General features: G+C 42.9%; 1 protein-coding gene across 5 annotated transcripts in view; it reads right to left on the bottom strand.

Moving 5' to 3' along the window:
• Positions 1–2,555: 2,555 nt before the first annotated feature.
• Positions 2,556–21,206, bottom strand: part of cbfa2t2 (CBFA2/RUNX1 partner transcriptional co-repressor 2) — a 34,627-nt gene continuing 15,976 nt past the window's right edge. For 3 of the 5 annotated variants that reach the window (XM_041034884.1, XM_041034887.1, XM_041034885.1), the window contains 10 exons: positions 12,524–12,682; positions 12,040–12,281; positions 11,790–11,879; positions 9,440–9,624; positions 9,083–9,336; positions 7,196–7,281; positions 6,800–6,992; positions 5,423–5,491; positions 4,988–5,178; positions 2,556–4,501 (listed from right to left, as the gene is read on the bottom strand). In XM_041034884.1, coding sequence (XP_040890818.1) covers positions 4,154–4,501; positions 4,988–5,178; positions 5,423–5,491; positions 6,800–6,992; positions 7,196–7,281; positions 9,083–9,336; positions 9,440–9,624; positions 11,790–11,879; positions 12,040–12,281; positions 12,524–12,682 — 1,817 coding nt within the window. In that variant the 3' untranslated portion in view covers positions 2,556–4,153. Of the gene's footprint in view, positions 4,502–4,987; positions 5,179–5,422; positions 5,492–6,799; positions 6,993–7,195; positions 7,282–9,082; positions 9,337–9,439; positions 9,625–11,789; positions 11,880–12,039; positions 12,282–12,523; positions 12,683–15,162; positions 15,195–21,206 lie in introns of those variants that run through there. The other 2 variants (XM_041034889.1, XM_041034888.1) reach the window with 2 other exon arrangements.

The following is a 21,206-nucleotide window of genomic DNA, read 5'->3' as shown; positions in this document are numbered from 1 at the left end:
ACATAACTGCCAAATCTTTAAAGGTCACTGAAGAAATAGTTAAATGTAATCTATTTACTGGTGGGAGACTTATGACTCATCAAATAAAACCAATTAAATGTTATTACCTGACAATATGGTGATGAGAACATCAGGAATCGTTTCAGTGTTTATAGCTGGAATGATTCACTCTGTGAGCTGTTAGGAGTCGATGATATTAAGAACTACAAAGCTGAGAAAATAATGAGAAAATATGAGATGAAGGTTACAAAGAGAGGAGGGTAAGGGGCGAGAGAAGAAGAAGAATGTGTTTATCTATCTCTGTTTTGCATCGTGTTGTGTACTTGTTTTTTAGCCATCCAGAGAGGAGCTGTGGAAACAAGGGCAGATTCTACAGTGACATCCATTACCTCGCCTCTAGCTGTAAGTTGGGACAGAAACCAGGCCCATAATCAAACCAATCTCTCCCCACAATCATTCCAACATTGTGTAGTAGCATTTTTACCAAGAAACAACCAGAACTAACTCATCACACACTGAAATGCTCCTTTGTCCTCAGGAAACACAGACTGAAACATAAATACGAACATAACTGTACACGCTTGCTGACTGTGCTTTTTCTCTCCTCTTTGAGCAGATAGACTTGTGGCACAACAGCTGCCAACTAATAAAAATAATAACCAACAGAACTTCTTTGATGTAGAACAGAACAGGATGATAAGATGAAGTACTGTCACAAAATACAGATATAAACAACATTCCTGAACAGAGGAAGTTTTCAATACTCTTGCACATAGGTCTACAGTATGTGATTGAACTGTACATATATGTGAAGAATTGTATACCCAGATCCATTGTAACCAAATAGAAGACCTGCCAGTCAGAATTTTAACACATTTTGCTGTGTCCATGTGACATGTGAGCCACAGCGTGAAACCACTCAGTGTGTCATCTCTGGCATAAAGCAAACGTCACGATCCTGTTACTAGACGGGCACAGAAATAAACAACAGTGATTCTGGCACACACACACTGTCACACACAATTGCATCTAGACAACAGATGAGTCATGTTTCATTTTTAGATGAACTAATGATGAACGCATACACTTTGTAATCATACTCTATTTTGTAGATCTGTGCATAAAAAAATCCCAGTACATAAACAGTGGCATTTACAAAGAGAAAAAACAGTAGCTGCTTTTGTTAAGATTTATTATCACTAACCGAGAACTATGTGTCTACCTACAGAGGTAAATATTACTACACACATTTTGTTACATACTATAGTACAATATTGAGGTTTTTATCTTTACTTGATGCTGTACATAAATTTACTCTCCAATATTTTAGAGGGAAATTTGTGCTTTTGATCCACTTCATTTCATTATTAGCTGCATTTGTAACTGTAACTGTAACTGTAACAGATTTAGATTTGTCACATAAAACAAGATTAGTTTATTAATTATTATACATTGTTGAGAATTAAGGAATACAACAATATATATAAAAGTTTTTTAAAGTGTTGTGGAATAAATGATTTTATATATGTTGTGACCTGTGATTTAAGATACATTGGACATCTCCTACTCTTCATTGCACAGTGGTGCGACAAGTCACCAGCATATATGATCCTATTACTTTGCTTGGAGATGCAAAGCATTGACACCACTTCTCAAAATTCACTATATACTGCCACCTCGTGGCTACTAATTACATTACACCTTTCCACTGCCAGTTGACTTTTGAATGAATTAATATTTTTGCTTCTTTGATGTAAAACAGCATAATGAGTAAAGTAACATTTGAAGTCAATCATCTTCTACATCCACTGTTCTCTTTAATAAAGTTCTTAAAAATGAACTGACCAGAAAATTAATTAACTTCAGAGATGGAAAACATCATGCATTATACATGACAGAATTTCCACCCACTTCAGAATAATTCAGTCTCGCCAAGAGCCTCCTCATTACTTCATACCTGAATTCAAAGATGCCTCCTGCATATTTTATCAGGAGTCACTGAATCATTCACTACATCAAGGAGACAAAGAGGACGCAAGATGAGACACATGCATGTGGCTTTTGAGAACAGCCCCAATGCCACAATTTAACTCTAAAACAAGTTTGTTGAAGAGGCATTTGTAAACACATGTAATGAAGTTATATAGAAACACTAAAGGCATTTTAAGTAATGTAAACAACTTGTTTTTCCTTCTCCATTTTTCTGGAAAGTTCATTTCAAAGGGAGAGCTGTTTGTGGCTTCATATAATGCTGGTTTGTCATGAAAATGGCTTTAATTTCAAAGTGATACTTGCTCTGCTATGCATTCATTAAATTCAACAGACCTTTGGAGGGAAGCTGGACACCAGTGACCAAAAACCAAACATCTGCAATACAAAGAGCCCTGTGGAAAACAGAACAAAATCAAATTAAAATAAAAGTATATAGTTTTTTCTGACAGAAGTTATGTAGAGATCAAGTAACACTGAAATCAAGACAGCCACTGGTCTCATTCTTGCACATCATTTAAATTCAAAGTAAGAGATGAGAATATGTCATTCTTTATTAATGGACAGGTCTCTCAACACCATGATTTATGACTTGATATGAGATGAACTTCATTTTCTGGATGTAACGTCAGTCACAGGACAGAAGAAAAACATTCTGAAGTAATTCTATTTCTTTATTTCATACTTCATGTCAAGATATCTTTTTTCATATGAAGTTGTTATGCCTCATAACAAAAGAACGTGTTTAAAGAATGAAGGGAAAATCGTGGCTCACAAAATAAAGGCATTCTCTCATAATATTCTTTACAAAGTCATCTTACAACAAACAAAAACAAGAACAATGTCTCAGTTGTAACAGCAGAGTACGATATATCAAAGATCCGCACTAAACGTTCGACTGTAATCTAAATGTGACAAAAGAAAAAAAAGAACAGAATGATCTGTACATACAAATACTATTTAGCTCCTGAGATACTCTGTGGGACAGAGTCGATGCTCTAAACCTGCACCACAGCAATGTAACATCAACGAGCGCTATCACGCTTCTGTACTTAAAAAGCTGTATTACAAACTGGTCTTCTTCTCTGATGAAAACGCTGCAATGGTGGAAGATTTGGAGCAGCATCTGACCCTGCCATACACAACTGGTGATGTGAACAAGTGCCAAAATGAAACTGCAACCAAAATAAAGTCGTAACTGAATCTTCCTGCACTTACTCAGACCAACCACCATTCCCTTTACCTCTGTTCTTTGAAGATGTCTGGTGATCAGAAAGGAAAAACAGGGACCAGAGTTCCTAGTTGAACTTAACATACGAGTAGATATGACATGTGGGGGTTAGTTTATAATTATCTCTTGTTCACAAGGACATTTACAGGCAATGACTCTCTCTTTAGTGACTGGAAACTTTGGTGATGCAGAAAAACGGCTTGAGATACCTGAACACTTCATTTTTAATATTGCTTTGACAAAAGTAATCATATGCTTTACAATAATCACTGACGGCACGACCATCTGACACACGCATTCACACATAAGGAAACCTGACAAGAAGTTGGCGAGCAAATATTTATGTATACAGGAGCGCTGCAGAGACGATCTTATGTGGTCTACTGTCTGATTTTTCCTACAGGATGAAGACAGATGCTTTATGGCTGGTACTATTACACTGTTTACATTTAACACCACCACCTCCCTATCTTAAAATTATACACAACAATGTGAGAATATCAGTTGGGGAGGTGCCTTTATACCTCACCGTTTTCTAATCTCCTCTGTCTTTTCTCATGTGCCTTCCTTTCATAACTTCCTCCCTGCAGCCAGAGATAAACTGAGATCAATCGGCAGTTTTTATCTCCCCTCGCAGATCCGAGATTTGGGGTTTTGGACGGAGACAAACACGTTTCCATCTGTTAGGGAGATCTGTTTTCCAATGGATGCATTTGAGACGCGTCCTTCTGTCTTTTGCCAAAGCCAAAGTCCCAGTTGACATATCACTCAAACAGTCATCCATAATCTGTCCTTTTTCATCTGCCAAAGATTATGATGAAAAATCTGTTATCCTAACTTAACCCACAAATAGTTCCCTCATGGTGTGGATTCAATTCTTCCCTGTTGAGGAAGAGGGCGGGTGACAAGTTAACCACTGAAGTCCTTCACTGCCTAGTGTCCGTTGGCCTCAGGGGCCGAGGCAGGGGTGGAGGGAGTGGAGGAACGGGAAGCAACCGAAGCCTTCTCTCCACCAGGACTGGAGACTGAAGGCACGCTGTCGGGGGCCTTAACGCCGGCCAGACCAACAGGGGACACCCCGGCTGCTGCCGCTGCTGTAGCCATGGCAGCTACTCTGCTTGCAGTGATGGCAGAAACTGGTTTGGGCTGAGCCTGAAGTCCTGGGCTGCAGATAAGGTGATGCCTCTCCCAGTCTTTGTGCTGGCAGAAGGAGCCACAGTAGCGAGCGGCATTGCAGCCACTGCATGTCTCGCTAGCTTTGCGGCCACAATTCCAGCAACACTGCAGAGGAGAGAAGGCACAACTGTAAGTTTTCACAAGAATGAAAACTTGTCTCACATGCAGATATGTGTCTTCACAGTAATTGAGGGAGCCTCCTCCAAAATAAAATTCCTCAGACTTGCATATATATTATTTGTCTGGCCACTTGGGGCAGTGAAAACAAACTATAAACACAACATTGACACACTATAACCTTTAAAGTTGATATTTCAAACTTGTTGTGAAACAGTTGCCTATTTACCCATCCAGCAGATATGTAGCAACTTTAGCATTTGGAACTATGTCTTGTTCCTAACTAGCCATTTCGTCTGCTGCTTAGCGTATCGGACAAATAACATACAGAGGGTGTTTTTTTTAGTGTCACCATTAGTGACTCTCTTCACTTAGATATAGGAATTTGATGCATTTTTAAAACAAAAATAAAATATATATATTTGATGTGCTTTCAAGTACTGTACTAGAGCCATTGCCGACATCTTTGCTCACCTCACTGGAATCCTCCTGTTCATTGATGACCATGATGGCATCCTCTTGAGCCTTCCTCTTTGCCTCAGCCAGAGTCTTTTCCATCTTAGCCCTCTCTGCAGCAATCATTTCGAAAGCTTTCTGCTCGGCCTCTGCTACTGCTTTCTGAACCTCGTCCATGGCCTGACGCTTCACCTCATTGACCGCTTCTTCTATATATCAGGGAAGACAAGCATTTCATATTTACCTCACCTTGTTTAAACTCTATCAGCATCAGTAAAAAAAAAACAAAAAAAAAAAAACAGACCATACATCAGCACACATTAGCATTTTATGGGTCTTCTACCTCAAAACATCCATGTATTCTCTGTAATCTTAATTACTACTTTAATGAAATTAAGTGTGATGATTTTTGTGACAATGATAATTAAAATTCAAATTTGATGGTGTTCTTACCAGCTTTCCTCCAAATCTCATCTGTAACGTATGCTGAGCCTGGCCGTGGAGCAAAGTCGCGCTGGGAGTCTGTGGGAAAGCAGAGACAGAAGGGATTAGCACCTGCCATGGCTTATAGAGATATTAAGATGATTAATTGTTGAAATAATGGTTTGGTTTGTGACTGACAGCCCACACAAGGTAACAGGTGCTTACAAAGGAAAGCCACACGGGCAGGCGGTTATATTATATAATCTTTTTTATTTTGTCGCCGATGCAAACAAGTCTACATATCTAGGCCACAGAACCAATGTAATTGTTGTTTATCAGAGTCTTGGACTGATCTGAGATCTGACAACTTTAGAAAGGAATGTGTTTGGCTTGGAGGGAACTGCAGACCAACAAGCTGTGTCAACATTCTGTCTGTTCCCTTAAATCTCTCTCTTCCCGCATCTCAATTCAGTTCTGTGTCGCTGGCTCATCTCCTCTTCCCCCATCTCTTATACCCTCTGTCTCACCACCGCTCTCTCTCTTTTCCTTCATTTACATCTTCTCTCTACAACCGAGCCTGTATACACCCTCCCTGCCGTCATTTCCACCCCCACTACAGTCTTCCTCCGCCCGAGCCCAGGCAGGCAGGCAGGCTTCCCGGCTGGGGGCCCAGATGGTGCTCTGGCGAGTCAGCCAGCTCTAGGTCTCTGAGCCTGCAGGACGGCAGGATGGCCCTTCTGTGGCCGATATGGCCGAGGCCAGTCCTGGCACTTGTCTGTGACTATGGACCAGCAGGGGGACGGCAAGGCTGGCAGTCAGAGAGAACACTGCCAGTACACAGCAGACTGGGGGACTAACTGTGGAAGGACACACTAACACACTGACATGTGACTTAGGTGCACTTCTATTAATGACCACCAGACGGTGTATGGAGTATGAAACAGAGGTAAGGCTGTTCTGGTTTGTGCTCAGACCTTGTCCTATAATTGGGTCAGGTTTGTAACAGACCTGAGTGTTGACAAGTCACCTAGCTCTAATGTTTATCTACAGTCAGTATCCCTGAGTGAATTTTCAATTACAGTTACACTTTCCTGCCAAAGACATATCTGAGGCTGATGCTCATCTATTCTTATTCATATCTAAGATTAAAGATCAGTTCACCCCTATTTGAAAATAAATAAATAAATAAAATAAACTTATTATACTTAAATATCTATTTCTGAAATCTCTGCCACAAATTTCATTTTGTTGCTCAAACATCCAGAGCTCCATTCTAGGAAAACACAGATGAAATTCTATTCACTCTCACATGTTGATTGGTGGAAGATTAGGAATGAGCAGAGTCGGACTGGCCAAACTTGGGCCCATCTCAAACCAAAAAAAAAAAAAATATATAGTGGTACCCACCTGACTCTGCAGAGTGAGGGCTGTGTGTTTTGGAGAAGGGAGCAGAGGCTGAGCCTCCTTTGCGTGGGTCCTCCTGCTCGCTTGAACGCCGTCTCCAGTAGTTGAGCTCCTCGCGATCTGACTCCTGGCATCGTCTCAGCACGCTCACTGATCTCCGTGTCTTTTCCACCATGTCCACAATGCAGTTCAACACCTGAGCACACAGAAGATTACTGACTTTTGAGTTTTGCTTATTTCTGAATGAAACATAAGATGAAGCTGTTGTGTTCATGCTATCTAACAATAATGAGAAAGTAAAACGCTGTTTTGCTGAGGATCGCAGTAAAACAAATTACATTTTACATTCTTTCTATATCACAACCCATTAGCGGTAGTGGTACTTGTCTGCAGACTTACATGGTCCAGATGCCTCCATTCATCAGCCCACTCTCTGTCTGTCAGTCTGTGGTCCACCGGCTCCTCGCGGTAGCCCCCGTTAGTGCCTGATTAAAACACACACAAGACAGACCACAGGCCAGTGTGATTAACATTCCTCTCAATATAAGAGAAGCCACAAGTGACAGTAAGTGAGTGAAAGGTGTGTATGTCTGTATCTGTGTGTATAACTCTCAAATAGCTTTGCTAAAAAACGGTTAACTTTAATATAACATTTGAGATAGATTCATAATTTTACCACAAGTTAAACTGTGCCAGAAGAGACGTGACTTAAAAGTCAAAGATGGCATCTTCTCACATCCCAAATTAAGAATGGCAGGAATGAGGTGAAGTAAATGGGAAGCAAAAAATAAAAGACAAACGCGGTGAGATGGACGGGGAGATTGTGAGTGAGAAAGGTGGGGTGAAAGAGAAATAGAGAAGCCTGTGATGCAAAACAGACTCCCAGCTCCCAGAGCCAGAACACATCTGGAAGTCAGCTGTCAACCACACACACATACACACACTCCCCAAACTTCTCCCTTAGCACCTCCCCTCCTGGAGCTCACAGCATTCCAGTAGGGAGACACTCAGGCTGAGTGGAGTGGCTCCACTTCTAAACACAACCAGCCGTTCTGACACTCAGTGTGGACCATTACAACTACACACACACACACACACACACACACACACACACACACACACACACACACACACACACACACACACACACACACAACTGAACTATCTGATTCCAGTTCAGTTATTACACAATACTATGTCTTAGGCAATATTTAATTGTAGATTTAGCCGTAATAATAGTTTGCACACACAAGCTTGTGCTCATACAGAGCCCCAAAACATCTTGATACACAGCCACACACACGCACACACGCACGCAAGCACACACAGGCTACAAAGACTCAAACCACAATCTCTTAAAATTGAAAAAGAAACAACCAACAAAAGGCCACATGCACACTAGGCCTGCTGAAGAGCATAATGATTCCCTCATATACACACACACACACACACACACACACACACACACACACACACACTCAATAGCCTTCCCCACAACCTCTTCTCTACTCCTGGTTCTCATCAGTGTTCATCAGTTCAAAGCCATGAGTGTGTAGACTGATGTGTTTATGTGTGAGTGTGCACGTGTGCGCCTGTGAGTTAAGTGGCGGCAGGCGGGCGGGAGGCTGTCAGACAAGGGACTAAGGCCTCGTAAACACAGCACCTCTACCACGAACATATTAAGGTGTGTGTCTGTGTATATATATATATATGTGTGTGTGTGCCTGTGTCTGTGAGCTACTGCTGTTTCCACTGTGTGCTGACAAGCCCCAAATGGAGGGTAGATATACACCAGATTACATCCAACCCTCCCGCCTGGACAGTATGGCTCTGTTTATACACACATGTGGACTCCAGAGACATACGGGGGCGGCTACACAAACACAGAGACCACCCCTTATCACACACAGAATATGATATGTGTGTGTGTGTTTGTGTCTGTGTAGAAGCAACAGTTTCATTCCTAAATGTGTTTATCAGCCGCTTGCACTCACACTATTGCACAGAACCAGGCTGAAGTACAAGTTTTTAGTGTTTATGTGGTTTGCAGTAACATGAGGATGTATGGTAGTCTGCAACTACCATTCATAACTGCTACAAAATTCATCATGTTATCAGATATCAGTATCTGATGCCATTCGTTTTAATTAATTTAACAATTTCCCTGCGACCAGCATGACTAAGACTGAACTTCTCAACTTCTCATCATCATCAGTCATGTGAAAGGAATAACATAAAAAAAGACTTGGCCTGAAAAAAGCATAATTTTGGGTTTGCATCACATACCAGGGAGTCTGGGCCTGTCTTTGAGCTCGCGGATCTCTAGCATGCGCTGGCTGTGCTCGCGGTGTAGGATGTGCGGCGCCGCGATGTCATCCAGGGCATAGTGCTGCAAGGGTGGAGGAGTTGGGTGAAGCTGGGCGCTGAGGGGCAGTGGGTGGGCGGGGCTGTGTCGAGGAGCAGGGCTGATGGTGCAAATTCGTTTTGCGGCAGGCTCCATGGCTACCGGGGGACGTTCGTGGAAACCGTTCTCTTTAGCTCTGCAAAAGAGACAAGTGAGTTATTTCTCATGTGGCTGTGTTCATTTAAATCGCCAAAATATAGGATTTAACAGTTTTTACAGTTTTTGTGCTTTTATCTTACCTGCTGGGGCTGTGTCTCTTGGTCCCAGCATCAGCAGGCTCCATCAACAGCTCAGATGAGTCTGGAGAGGAGGCCAGAGTGGTACTAAGCAGGAGGTGCTCGTGCTGGGACAGGTACTGGGCTGGGGTCTGCTTGGCTGCCCGTGCACAATGGAGCAGCTCCCTCTGCAGCAAGGGCAGGTTTGCCTATCAAGAGAGCAATAGACTTATAAAGGTTTCATTCTAATTTGCAAAATAGTATAACTAGGAAGATGAAAATAATGTTTGTATCAGTTTAAATGACTCAAGTTCATCCCATAAAGCTTTTTAATCACGAACATATTCAGTCATGCATCAGTCACATCACACATACTCATTCAGAGGCTGACACAGACAAAAAGAGAAGCACCAGGTAGCTCGTCATTAAAGAAGAGGAGATCAGGAGAAAACGGACCATAACTATCCTACACAGGCCACTGCCGCCCTGTAACAGACCTAAGAGACAGCACAAATCTGCCTCCTGGGGAAGACGCCTGGCAGGGAGAGAGGGGGTTTTAAGAGGCGGGAGCTGACTCCTTGAGGTCTGGCAGTAGGGCTCAATATGGGTCTGGGTGTTGTTCTGTGGCTGCCTCCATGGTGGCTGTGGTTTCCCTTGCTCAAATGAAAAAGGCTGAGTTTTGTAAGCTGCTGCTGAAGCTGGTTACTAACCCCCCTGCTCACTGCCTGAGAGCTGAGCGCAGTACACTGGTCACAGCAAAGATATGCAGGATGATACCGAGGCTTAAAAACTCAGAAACATTTCAAAACAAATGATACACAGGCTCCACTTCTCCCTCATTCCTTACCCTTCCTCTTTTTTTAATATTTATCTGTGACTGTCTGCGTCGTATCTTTCCATCTCGCTTTTGTTCTCTTCATTTCCCTAATTAGGAACAGACTCCGGTGTGTTTGCAATTACACCACTTCCTCACTCCCTCGTCTCCCTTTTCTTGGGAAACCAACTAAATAGCCATACCGTTCTAGTTCTGTGACTCTGACCTCCTCTTCTCACGTAGCACTTTCAACTGCCATTCAGCAGATCCCTGTCCTGTGTGACCTTTTTCCTGATATCTCGACTAACTGACACTTATGGAATCTCTTGTACTTCACCCTAAAGATGCTGATATCTTTGCTTTATGGTCGATTCTCCATAACATCCCTGTGCTGTCTTTTGTCCATCTCCCATGTTCCTCTGCCTCCCTTCTTTCCCTGGGGCCCCAGCTAACCGACACATGTGCTGTGTGTCAGTTCAGCGGAGGGCTCTCTGGGGTTCAGCGGGGCGGAGGCTAGATCGGCGGCGCCTTGGCAGCTGAATGCTCTTTTAACGGGACAGCGGCTCCATATGGCGCACTGGAACCCATAAAAAGGGGAAGGGAACACTTTATAGGCATGTTTCACACTTCCGAGTTCCCACTTTTCCCTCTCTCCTCCTCACCCACTTCTCTCTCTCTTTTCCACTTCCTCACCCCCTGAGTTTGTCCCATCTGTCCATTTCACCCCCCTTTCTCTCTTTCTTAAGAGAGACTACTCTCAAGGAGTTGGAATTAAGTTGTGGGGACCCCACCCCCTTGTAATAAATTAGTGGAAGGAGGGGAACAGAGGTTTTTTTGTCTCAGCACTCTCAGTCAGACAGCTGGAGGGGCTCCAAAGGTGAGTAAGAGGTAAATGTGGAAAAAGAGCAGATTTCAACTGCTTGAAGTTACAGCGGTACAACTGACTGAAGATTTATGGGCTGCTTTACTGAAAGGAGCTCCTAAAAAGTATACTCTTGCAGGTTACAAAAGGGCTCAAGAGGCTGTTTAACACACACACACACACACTCATCTGTTGCTTGTCAAGTCAACATGCAAATCTTGATAGCTACTTTAAACCGCTGAGAAGCAGTTTATTCAATTAGAAACCCAACACAGGGGCCTATTTATAGACTACTGCATTGTATCCTGGAAACATTGTAATAAAGTGTAATGAATCTATTACTTTTCCATTACCATGACTCACAAGCTGTAATGTGATTGCCCATGGATTATTCAGATCATCCTGAATGAGGGGTATGTTGATGTCAAGGACCTTCTGTTTATCACTTGTTATTCCGTATTAGTTAATAATGCAGCATAGTTGACACAGCCAAGACATGAGAGGCTGATGGGAAGGCGATGCTTTCAGTGGTGCTAAATGATTCTGACAGGCCACAACCATAAACCTGTAAACCATAGGCTGTGTGGTCTACTGGAAGGGGGGAAAAATAATACTGCTGCAAAGAAAAAGAGGAAGCGATCTAACGGAATAATGCAAAGCAAATATAGGGAGATGGAGGAGTATGAAGATGTGTTTACCTTAAGAAAAGGAATAACAAAAGGCCGTAAGGGGAAGTTGGTGGCCTCCTGAAGCCGTGAGTGAAACTCCTCAATGGTAACTGTTGAATTCTAGGAGACAGAAAAAAAATGGAGTTTAAGAAAGACATGAAACCAATGAGTTATTTGTTTTTAAAGCCACATTTGTTGGGAAAACCTATCTGAGGTCATGCAGAGAATACAAAATGCTGCTTCATTTGTACATCTTTAATGTGATAACAAAGGACTTTACCACAAGGGCCAGAACTAGGCTTCGGACACTGTCTCCAATCTCAGGAGAAATGTCATTGCCAAACTGCTGCAACGTGGTCAGAAAACGTTTCAGCTTGCTCAGCTGGCGAGCCCCACAGGTGGCCGGCAGCTGCTGGTTAGCTAGCGATGAGGAAGAGGAAGAGGATGGTCCGTTGCTGTAACGCTGCGGTGGAGATGGCACTGCATTCAAGGTTGGTGGGGAATGATGATTCCCATTGGTCACTGGGGATTAAAGGTGAGATGAAGAGGGGAGAAGTCAAGATGATCAATGCTTAGAGCAGACAGATATTTTGTTTCCCTTATTATGAAGAATAACATTTATTAAAATACATTCAAAAATAGTTTTAGCTTATGAATACGAATTAAGTCTGAAGTGGGAAAAACAAAATAAGCAGCATCAGAGGCTTAGAGGGGAAGGAATCAGTCAATGTCTAGACAAGAAAGAATTTAAGAATGGCCCGTACATGCTGTGGTGGAAAAAGAGGCCGGACGAGGGCCGCTGGGGTTGACAGAAGGCAGGGGTGGCATAGTGGAGCTGGTGCTGCTGCTGGGGGCTGATCTGGAATGAGTCTTAGCATCCACAGGAGAACCGGGCATGGCAGGGCTCTTCTTCTCTCTACTGTCTGCAGAAAGAGAGAAGAGAGGTCAGCTGGGGGTCAAAAACTAGAACAGTCTTAAAACTGTTGTTGTCCTGTGTTCACAGCCGTGAATGGAAATCAAAAACACATTTTTGCCACTCAAATCTCACTGCAACTGCTACATAAGTTCAAAGAAAACCATTTTCTTGAAAACCATAAAAAGAAATGAAGGAATTTAACTCACATTTAACTGAAGTGTCATCATGGCAAATAGTAAATAAATACAACCGCTTTTACTTTTCCTTCAGCTCAATGGTTAAGATTAATGGAAAAGCTACAGGTCTATAGTCAAAAAAAAAAATGCCTCCCCCAACCCACTTCACATCATACAACACATACTGCCAGGGCCCCCCCCCCCCCCATCAACGAGCCAGATGTCTAAAGTTTAGCCCCTCACTTCCAACCATTCAGATCAATAACAGAAGAAATGCTGAAGAAGCCTATTGTGAAGGAGAAGAATGCCCCCTCTTTGAGCTCTCCACAAAATGCGGGCGGGGACAGAGAGAGAAAGGGATGGGGCTATTTCACGCTTTACTAACAAGATCGGCAAAGCTTTTGAATGTTAAACGCAACTTCTCAATATGCTATTGCCACTGAATGAGACCACCAGATAAGGGGTTTGTGTAAGTGTGATGGTGGGGGGGGGGGGGGATCAGAAGCTTTGTCTCCTGGTGATCCATGGCGGCTGGGTCCCGTCTCCATTTAGAGTGGATCAGACTTTTCTAAGAATCAACAATTAATAGACAAGCATGGTCTCACGGGTCATGGGTCAGCAGAGAGCAGCTTTTTAAATGTGGTTTCATGGTTTTAGGGCTTTGAGCTTCAATGGCACCCTGTATATCTTTTTCACAGCTATGAACTCTGCATGGCCTTGAGCCACAGGGTCCCAGTTTATAAAGGCTTAAGCTGGATGGTTTAAGCCATCAGTATGTAACTCAGGAGAACTCAAAAGAAGGAATCATGCCTATTAAATCAATAAAAAAAAAAAATTTAGACTCTTTTAGAGTCTCTGAGTGCAGAAATATGCAAAAACATACAGAAATCAATGCATTAAGAAAAAAATACTAAAATGTGAACATATAGTCATGAAACTTAACTGAACTTTCACTTTGCTGCAGTCTTGACAGCAAATCTCTTAGCCCTGTTTGCCTTTCCTAGAGTCCATCTCTGCGACTCATCTGTCATGTCTGCAACTCATTATACAGCTTTGACTGTTCTTCCTTCTGTTTTGCAGTCCTCTTCACCCTCTCTCTCCCTCTGCCTCTTTCCCTCTCATTCTTTCTTAGCCCTGTGGCCTGCCTGCCATCGCTCCACCTGTTCACCAACATAGGGGGCAGGAAGGAGGGATCTATGCAGACATTTGGACTGTCATACCCACCACACACACGGTCTGCCAGTGCACCGCAGGAAGCAGCCTGCAGCACGCACACACACATACACCGGTTCCAAAGCTCTGCACACTCCGTCCGTATGGCCAGGAAATTAGACTGACATCTCAATAACAGAATCAACGGGGCATATGGCCTCAGTGTCAACACTGTTACCATGTAAACAACTTTATATATACACAAGATCTAGGATTAGGGCATTCAGCTTGTGCTATACAGTAGTGTTGCATATAAATGTATTCAGAAGTTCTTTGTTGACACATCATCAAAACAGTTCTCCACTGGCGGTGAACAGGAGTTTTCTGTCCAAATTGCCTGTCATCCTCATAAAGCTTTGAAAAGCCATGCTTGTAGGTCTACTGTGTTTGACAGACAGGCCATAGAACACAAACAAGCAAAACAGACAGAATCACGTAGTACATACGTCTTATTGCGCATCCATTTCAGCATGGAACTGAGAAATCAGGTTGCAGCTGTGTTCACGCAGTCTTAAGATGCGGACTGGTCTGTCGTTAGCCATGCCAGAGGTAATGGCCACAACAGGAGACATCAGGTGTGTGTGCGTGTAGTGCTGACAACCCATAGAGAATTGCCTCTGCTTGTCAATTAGACAGCGTACATAGCTGGATGACTTCATCTGGCTTGCGAGCACCTGACTCCACTGTATATAGTCACAGGACTGTCAGGGGAGGCAGCTGTCACAGCAGCCACAAAACACACACACAAAACACACACACACACATACACAGAGTGCACAAAGTGGTCTAATGTTAACTCAGGTGAATATTGGCTTAGAGGAGGATGTGGGGTGTTTGTCTGGTCTAAATGCCACCTGTCATCTTGGCTCTAATGGAACAAAGGGAAGGCACACAAAGCTCGTCAACACACATCAACAGGATTACATGGAAATGCCATGATGAATAGACAACACTTTGAAGCAAAGGGGGATAACGCTGTGAGTGGACCAACATGTACCGAATATAACACTGCCAAGCGAAGCTTCATCTACGCTCTTGTCAAATACTTCTGACATTTCTGGCTGATAAAAACAAAAATATTTATGAAGTCTGCTCATACCGTTCTGGGCTGCCGCTCTTCCTGTTGTCTTCTCTCATCCCTTCTAAAACAGATGATATGTATATAAAGTTTTGTAGTCTTGTAGGTTACTTGGGTCGACTTCTGTCTACAACAGTTGTTATTGTAGGGATGGAAAAGTAATGTGTATCTCAGGTGAAGGCTGCTGTTGCTAGCCAGGTGTTCCTTGTTTGTTCAGCTTCAGGTGACGCTCGTCTGCATTAAAACATTCAGTCGGCTTTAATTGCCTCTGCCTCTGCAGGTGATGCAGGTGATGCAAAGAGAGACACAGAGAGGAACAGAAAGGGGCTATTCCCACTGACCCACTACTGTGACTGCAGTTCATTAAAAAATGAAACTGGAAACGGCAAGGCAAATAAAATGCAGAGAATGATCATTTAGATTCTTGTGTAAAATGAGGATGGATAACCTACTTTGAGTCAGTACAAATAAATTTTTTCACTTGATGTGCTGTATAAATAAATGTGTTCAGTGTTAGGGTTTATTAAGCACACAGTTTAACTCTGAAGTTTAAACTCTCTGTGAGAGGTTGGCAGCTGTGAGTCATGAGGCATGCGTGTGCAAGTGTGTGTGGTGATGTGAGATCGTGTGTGTGCCGCGCTGATATCGCTGTCCTGTCATTGTAGATGAGGTGAGAGAAGATGTAACGCAGGCTCGACTAATTTATCGGTGAGCATGAAGACAATGTGCCACATGTGCAATGCTACAACTATGTGGGTTCCTAGCACAGACATTTTAATGCCTCCCACAGACACACACACATTCACATAAACATGCAACACAGCTGACTGAACTACTATTTTTAAATCCAAATTTTGTGAAATATATGTTATATCTTAAGAAGAGTAAGATAAGGATTGGGAATGTTTAGCTAATTTTGTCCTGTTCTTTTGGGTGGTTAGCCCCTAGACCAATTTCTACTCTTTATTCAGAGTTAAGCTAAACATATAACAGACCATGACTGTATTTGCCAAAATGTTGGCAAATACAGTTTTCCATAAAAGTATAAAAATCATTATCCTGTCTACAATCACATCCAGCCCTAAACCCATCTGAAACAAACAGGCAATCTCTTAATTGGAGCCAACAGAGCTCCCATAAGAATGAACATAAACATTTCAACACAAAACAGAGACAATGGCAAGTGATCTGAAAATTAATAGGAAGTGAAAGAAAGTAAATAGATAAAATGAAAAAGTGTAAAAACAGAGGATTTGTCTTGAAACTCAGGGCAAAAAGGGACAAGCTAACAGCCCTCTTAGCACCCATGCAGCTGATGGGCACTTCTCTCTTCTCTCTCCTCCTCCTCCTCCTGTACCATATGGATCTAATCGGCCAAGAGCTGGCCAGCTGGGACCTCCAACAGTCACCTGTGAGGGGGGGTGCAGAAGGGACTTCTGGAGCCTCCTCCACTAAGCCAAGGCTGCCCCCTCCTCCACACACACGCACACGCACACACACACACACACACACAACTCTGCCTTCCCTCCAAGGAGAGAAGGAAGGAGGAGGGAGGTGTGGAGGGTAGGGGAGGGGAGGCACGAGGCGGCTGAATGCGAGCGAGTGGACTTAAATGCCAGGGAGACAAAGGCTGCACCTGGTCCCCGTCCGTCCACGCACACCACCACAATGCAGCACACATCTGTTCCTCTATCCTGCACTCCCTCCTGACCTCCACCCACACACACACACACAAATACACATGGCAAAGACTAGGGCGCATGCACCAACACTCACACAACCACGTCCACTTATAAAACAGATAATTCAACAGCGTATGGTCTCTCTCAGTGTCAGGTTGCTGTTATAACCTTACAGCTAGACAACAGGTTCAAGGACTTAAGTATTTAAGAGAGTGTGTGTGGTGTCAAATTTTTGAAAATCAGTCAACACGTGTCCCCTCTACTTATTTCAATCAACTTAATTTATATTATTGCTCTCTTGGGGCTGACACCTCCTCAGCTGTTGCCAGAATACAGTTGTTGTCCACTTAAGCAGTCATCAGATGTGTTTTACAACATAGTTTAAAGTATACGGGTTTACAATATAACCGCAAGCTTAATTTTACAAACCTATTGTATATAGGTCATTTAAAATACATCAATTTATGCATTATTTTCAAATTCAGTTCTGTATTAAAATAAAACATTACATTTAGGGTCTAATTTTTGTCACTCCGTTATGTTTGAAAATTGTTACTCTGAGGCTGCAGAGTGACTTTGGACATATTTGTGACAGTTATTAAATCTCCTCTTATAGCTAAATTGACTATCATTTGGCATCCAAACTAGAGTCCAAACATTTGCTATGTATGATCACAGTAACACCTTTACAGACACTCTTAAACAAACACCAAAAGGAATAAGAAATTAGTTTGCAAATTAGAGGCGCCAGAGGTGCACAAGTAGGGATGTAGAGAAGGGTGGAGGATGGGAGGGAGGGAATAACAAGGATAGAAAATACTGTTTTCATTTGGTTTCATCAGAAAGACAAGGCTGGTTGTCAGACTCAGAGCCAGGCTGTTTTTCTTGGCTCTCATTACCACCTTCCAGCCCCGTAGACTACATATTTGGACAAAACCCAATGTCAACACTCTGCTCCTCACTCCGCTAGGGAGGGGAGAGATGGGGAGGTGGCAAGACTGGGGGGGTGGGAGAAAGATGTACTGTACACATCGAGAGGGACAGAAAGGTGGGGAGAGAATGAGACAAGCTTGGGGAGGAGGAGAAACTGGCAACAACAAAGATGGAGGTAAAGGAACGGACAAAAAGAAAACACATATGTGACTTCCATGCACACGTGTGAAGAAGCACAGATGTGATCGAGGAGTGAACTCGTCATATTTCCCTGAGAAGGAGTGATGATGAGAGAAGCCCTCACATAACCTCGTCACTCAGTGAGATAATTACAAAAACACTGCTGTAATCCAGCGTGCCACATGGTGAAAAAAAGGACGCAGGGATGGAAATGTACTTAGTGGCAAAGGGAGAGAGAAAACGAAAGAGGGGACGACAAGGCAGACAGACGTCGTCCATAAAAACTAAGAATGAGCAATAAAAAGAGGCACAGTGATGTGATGCTGGAAGCAGAGGAGGGAGAGGAGGTTTGGCAGAGGCTGGACAGCAAAGAACGAACAGTGTCCACGTGTACATGAGGTCAGACCAAAGGGAGAATATACTGGATGAGATTTGAAGTTTGTGGCCTTACAAACACTCCAAAACACTGGCAACAGTCAAAAATAATTCGTCTTAGCATTTTTCATTTTGGCTACAATTTCAAAGAGTTAGGGTACTTCTATAAACCTTATCGCTGCATCAGCAAGGACCTCCATTTAAAGTGACAACAGTGACTATTATAGAGCAGCAAAGTCTGAGGAATAATTATGTTAATTTTCTGAATAGGCAACTTTAGGTGACAAGCATCTGAAGCACTTCCAAGGCTTGGATGGGGAAGAAACACTCAAGCTTGATTTAGTACAAGACATGAGCAGCTGAATTGAAAATCATCTGGTTCTTTGATAAAGACTCATAACCATAAACCCACAGTGCTGTTAAATTATCCAAGATACTCCCATGTTCCTGTGCCGAGGGACACTGAGGATTTTATTAAAAGAAGCAAACTTTCAATAACAGTTAACAGCAGCTCCTTCCAGCTTGCAACTTTATTACTGTCAAAATCAATGAGTATACGTCCCAAAAAAATTTATAAGCAAGCAGGAAGGCCCATAGCACACACACACACGTGTAGTTACATTCAGCCTCTGTTACGGACTCCACTGTCACTGGGTCAAATGAATGTGTGTTATTCAGAGTGGCACAAATTTTAAACACAGACACACTGCGTCATACACAGCTGGGCCACGGGGGATAAAGCTGGAAGTGGATGTGTATCATTGTGTCTGTGTTCGTGTGTGTGTGTGTGTGTGCGCGTATGTTGGCCCCATTTACCAGGTGCTGGGTTTGTCATCGCCTGAGCGGAGAGAGGACAGTTATCCCTGAAGTAACACACACACACACACACCTGTGAAATGGCCTGCCTGAGGCACATGCACACACTCCCACACAAATAACAACTGTGACATAACCGGGACAATTTGAATCTGTCAATCATGACCTCCAGCCACAAAAGCCGTGACACTCACACACATATATACACAGACTCTCTCACACCAGCTCCCCTCCTCTGGGGCCAGTACATTATCTGCCTATCTGGTTACAACCCTTCTCACCTCTCCGTAACTAATTGGTTAGCCTGCCCATCAATCATCATGAGCCTCATAAGTCTTTAAAGCCAAAACCACCAAGTGAAAAACAACCAGCTATACCATTTAAGGAAGCATGACCATTAAAAGTAAGTTGTGCTGTCCTTATTTTCTATATCCCATGCACATTTCGCCTCAAGGTGAAAAAAAAAGGAATGTCAGAACAGACTTATAGAGCTCCCCTGACTAACACTGAAGGCATATATCATTGTGTCTGTCTGGGGGATTAAGGCTGGGTGGCTCCTATACATTATAAATCCCGACAACCAACTTAAACTGCAGCCAGGCAAAATACTGCTTTTCCTCAAGTCTGCTGTACTCCGAGTGACATACGTACGCAGACACACACTCTTGACTAGTGAGTTACAGTAGTCCATAAAACAAAATACGAGCTCGAGACATGAGAAAACAAAGTGAACATTAAGACGGGCCTGTTTCATACCAGGTGTCAGAGGCCTTAACAGCCAAATGGCCTGGGCTCAGGTCCAACCAGATGTTGTTATCACCACGGGCCATGCAGAAGACATTTACACGGCCTTTCGTGACCCAGAATGGGAGATATGGTACAGTGACTCGGTAGGCTTTATGTTTAGGCTCATCTCAAGACATGTACATGACATTTGTCCAGGTAGAAGTGTTTACTTGACAGTAAACATGACAGTTGATGGATGTACACACTAACAGATCTACTTACTGAACCATAGTTCAGACATTATCCTTTCTCCAAGCAGAAGACTAATCTATTACCCTGAGGTTCTGGGGTTACACTGAATTAAAGCCGAGCAGCAGGAACAGTCCACAGAGTCCCCAAACAAGCTTAGCCCAGCTGTATAGAAGACCAGAGCTCAGCAGCCGTTGAGAGAGACAGATAAGTAAAACAAAGAGGCCAGCTGTGCTCAAAACAATGAGGAGAATGAGACAGAGATAGCCGTGGAGGATGAGTGTATGGTTGTGAATGTGTGGGCAGAGGTGTGTTTTGATGAGAGTCTTATCACTAAGTTTTGTGTATGGGTTTGACTGCACATATGTTTGAGAACACTGTGTATTTTTTTGTAAATGTGTGAGGCTTCTTCATGGTGAGGTGGGTTATCCTGTAGTTCCAGCAGATTTTTTTCTACTATAAACAACATGCTGATGTGTGCGTATCTACTTAGAAAAAAGTTTTTAGTCTCAGCCAAGCAAATAATAACAGGAGAGGGGAGTTTTTTTCTTTCTTTTGTTGCCGAAAATGCACTCATTTCTGCCAGCACTCGCTTAGAAGCAGACAGAGGGAAAGGGGATGGAGAGAAAGAAAGAAAATAATGACTAAGACAGACAATTCATCGAGAGAGGCAGCACCACCCATTTCTTGTCCACCCACACACCTAACAACACAGGCATATACAGTCTTTTTTACTCTTGCAAGTTCTCCTGAGTAACAGCTCTTGCCTTTTGGGTTTTGCATTGGAAATATAGCACTGTGTTTCCAGTTAAGTTCCAGTAAAGCTACACAAGTTTAAATGCATCTTGTTGTTTAGTGTTTTCACAGGGGCCCACAAAATGTGAGTGTTCCTTATATCTATCTGAGCCTCCTCTATTAAGTAGGAAAATTTAGCTTAAAGGTTCCCTTACATAATATTCTCAATATTATTACTCAAAGAGTAGCCAGTACCAGTAGCCAGAGTAGTAGTTTTTGCTATCATATTAGCAACTGTGTTTCGGTGAGATTATTGTCAACCCATTTTGTTCTTAAAATGGCTGCTGAACCTTTCAGAACTCCCTTTAA

The sequence above is a fragment of the Toxotes jaculatrix genome, chromosome 3 (genome assembly GCF_017976425.1).
Source record: "Toxotes jaculatrix isolate fToxJac2 chromosome 3, fToxJac2.pri, whole genome shotgun sequence".
NCBI lineage: Eukaryota > Metazoa > Chordata > Actinopteri > Toxotidae > Toxotes > Toxotes jaculatrix.
The sequence above is the reverse complement of the archived record's forward strand: the minus strand, read 5'-3'. Positions and strand labels throughout refer to the sequence as shown.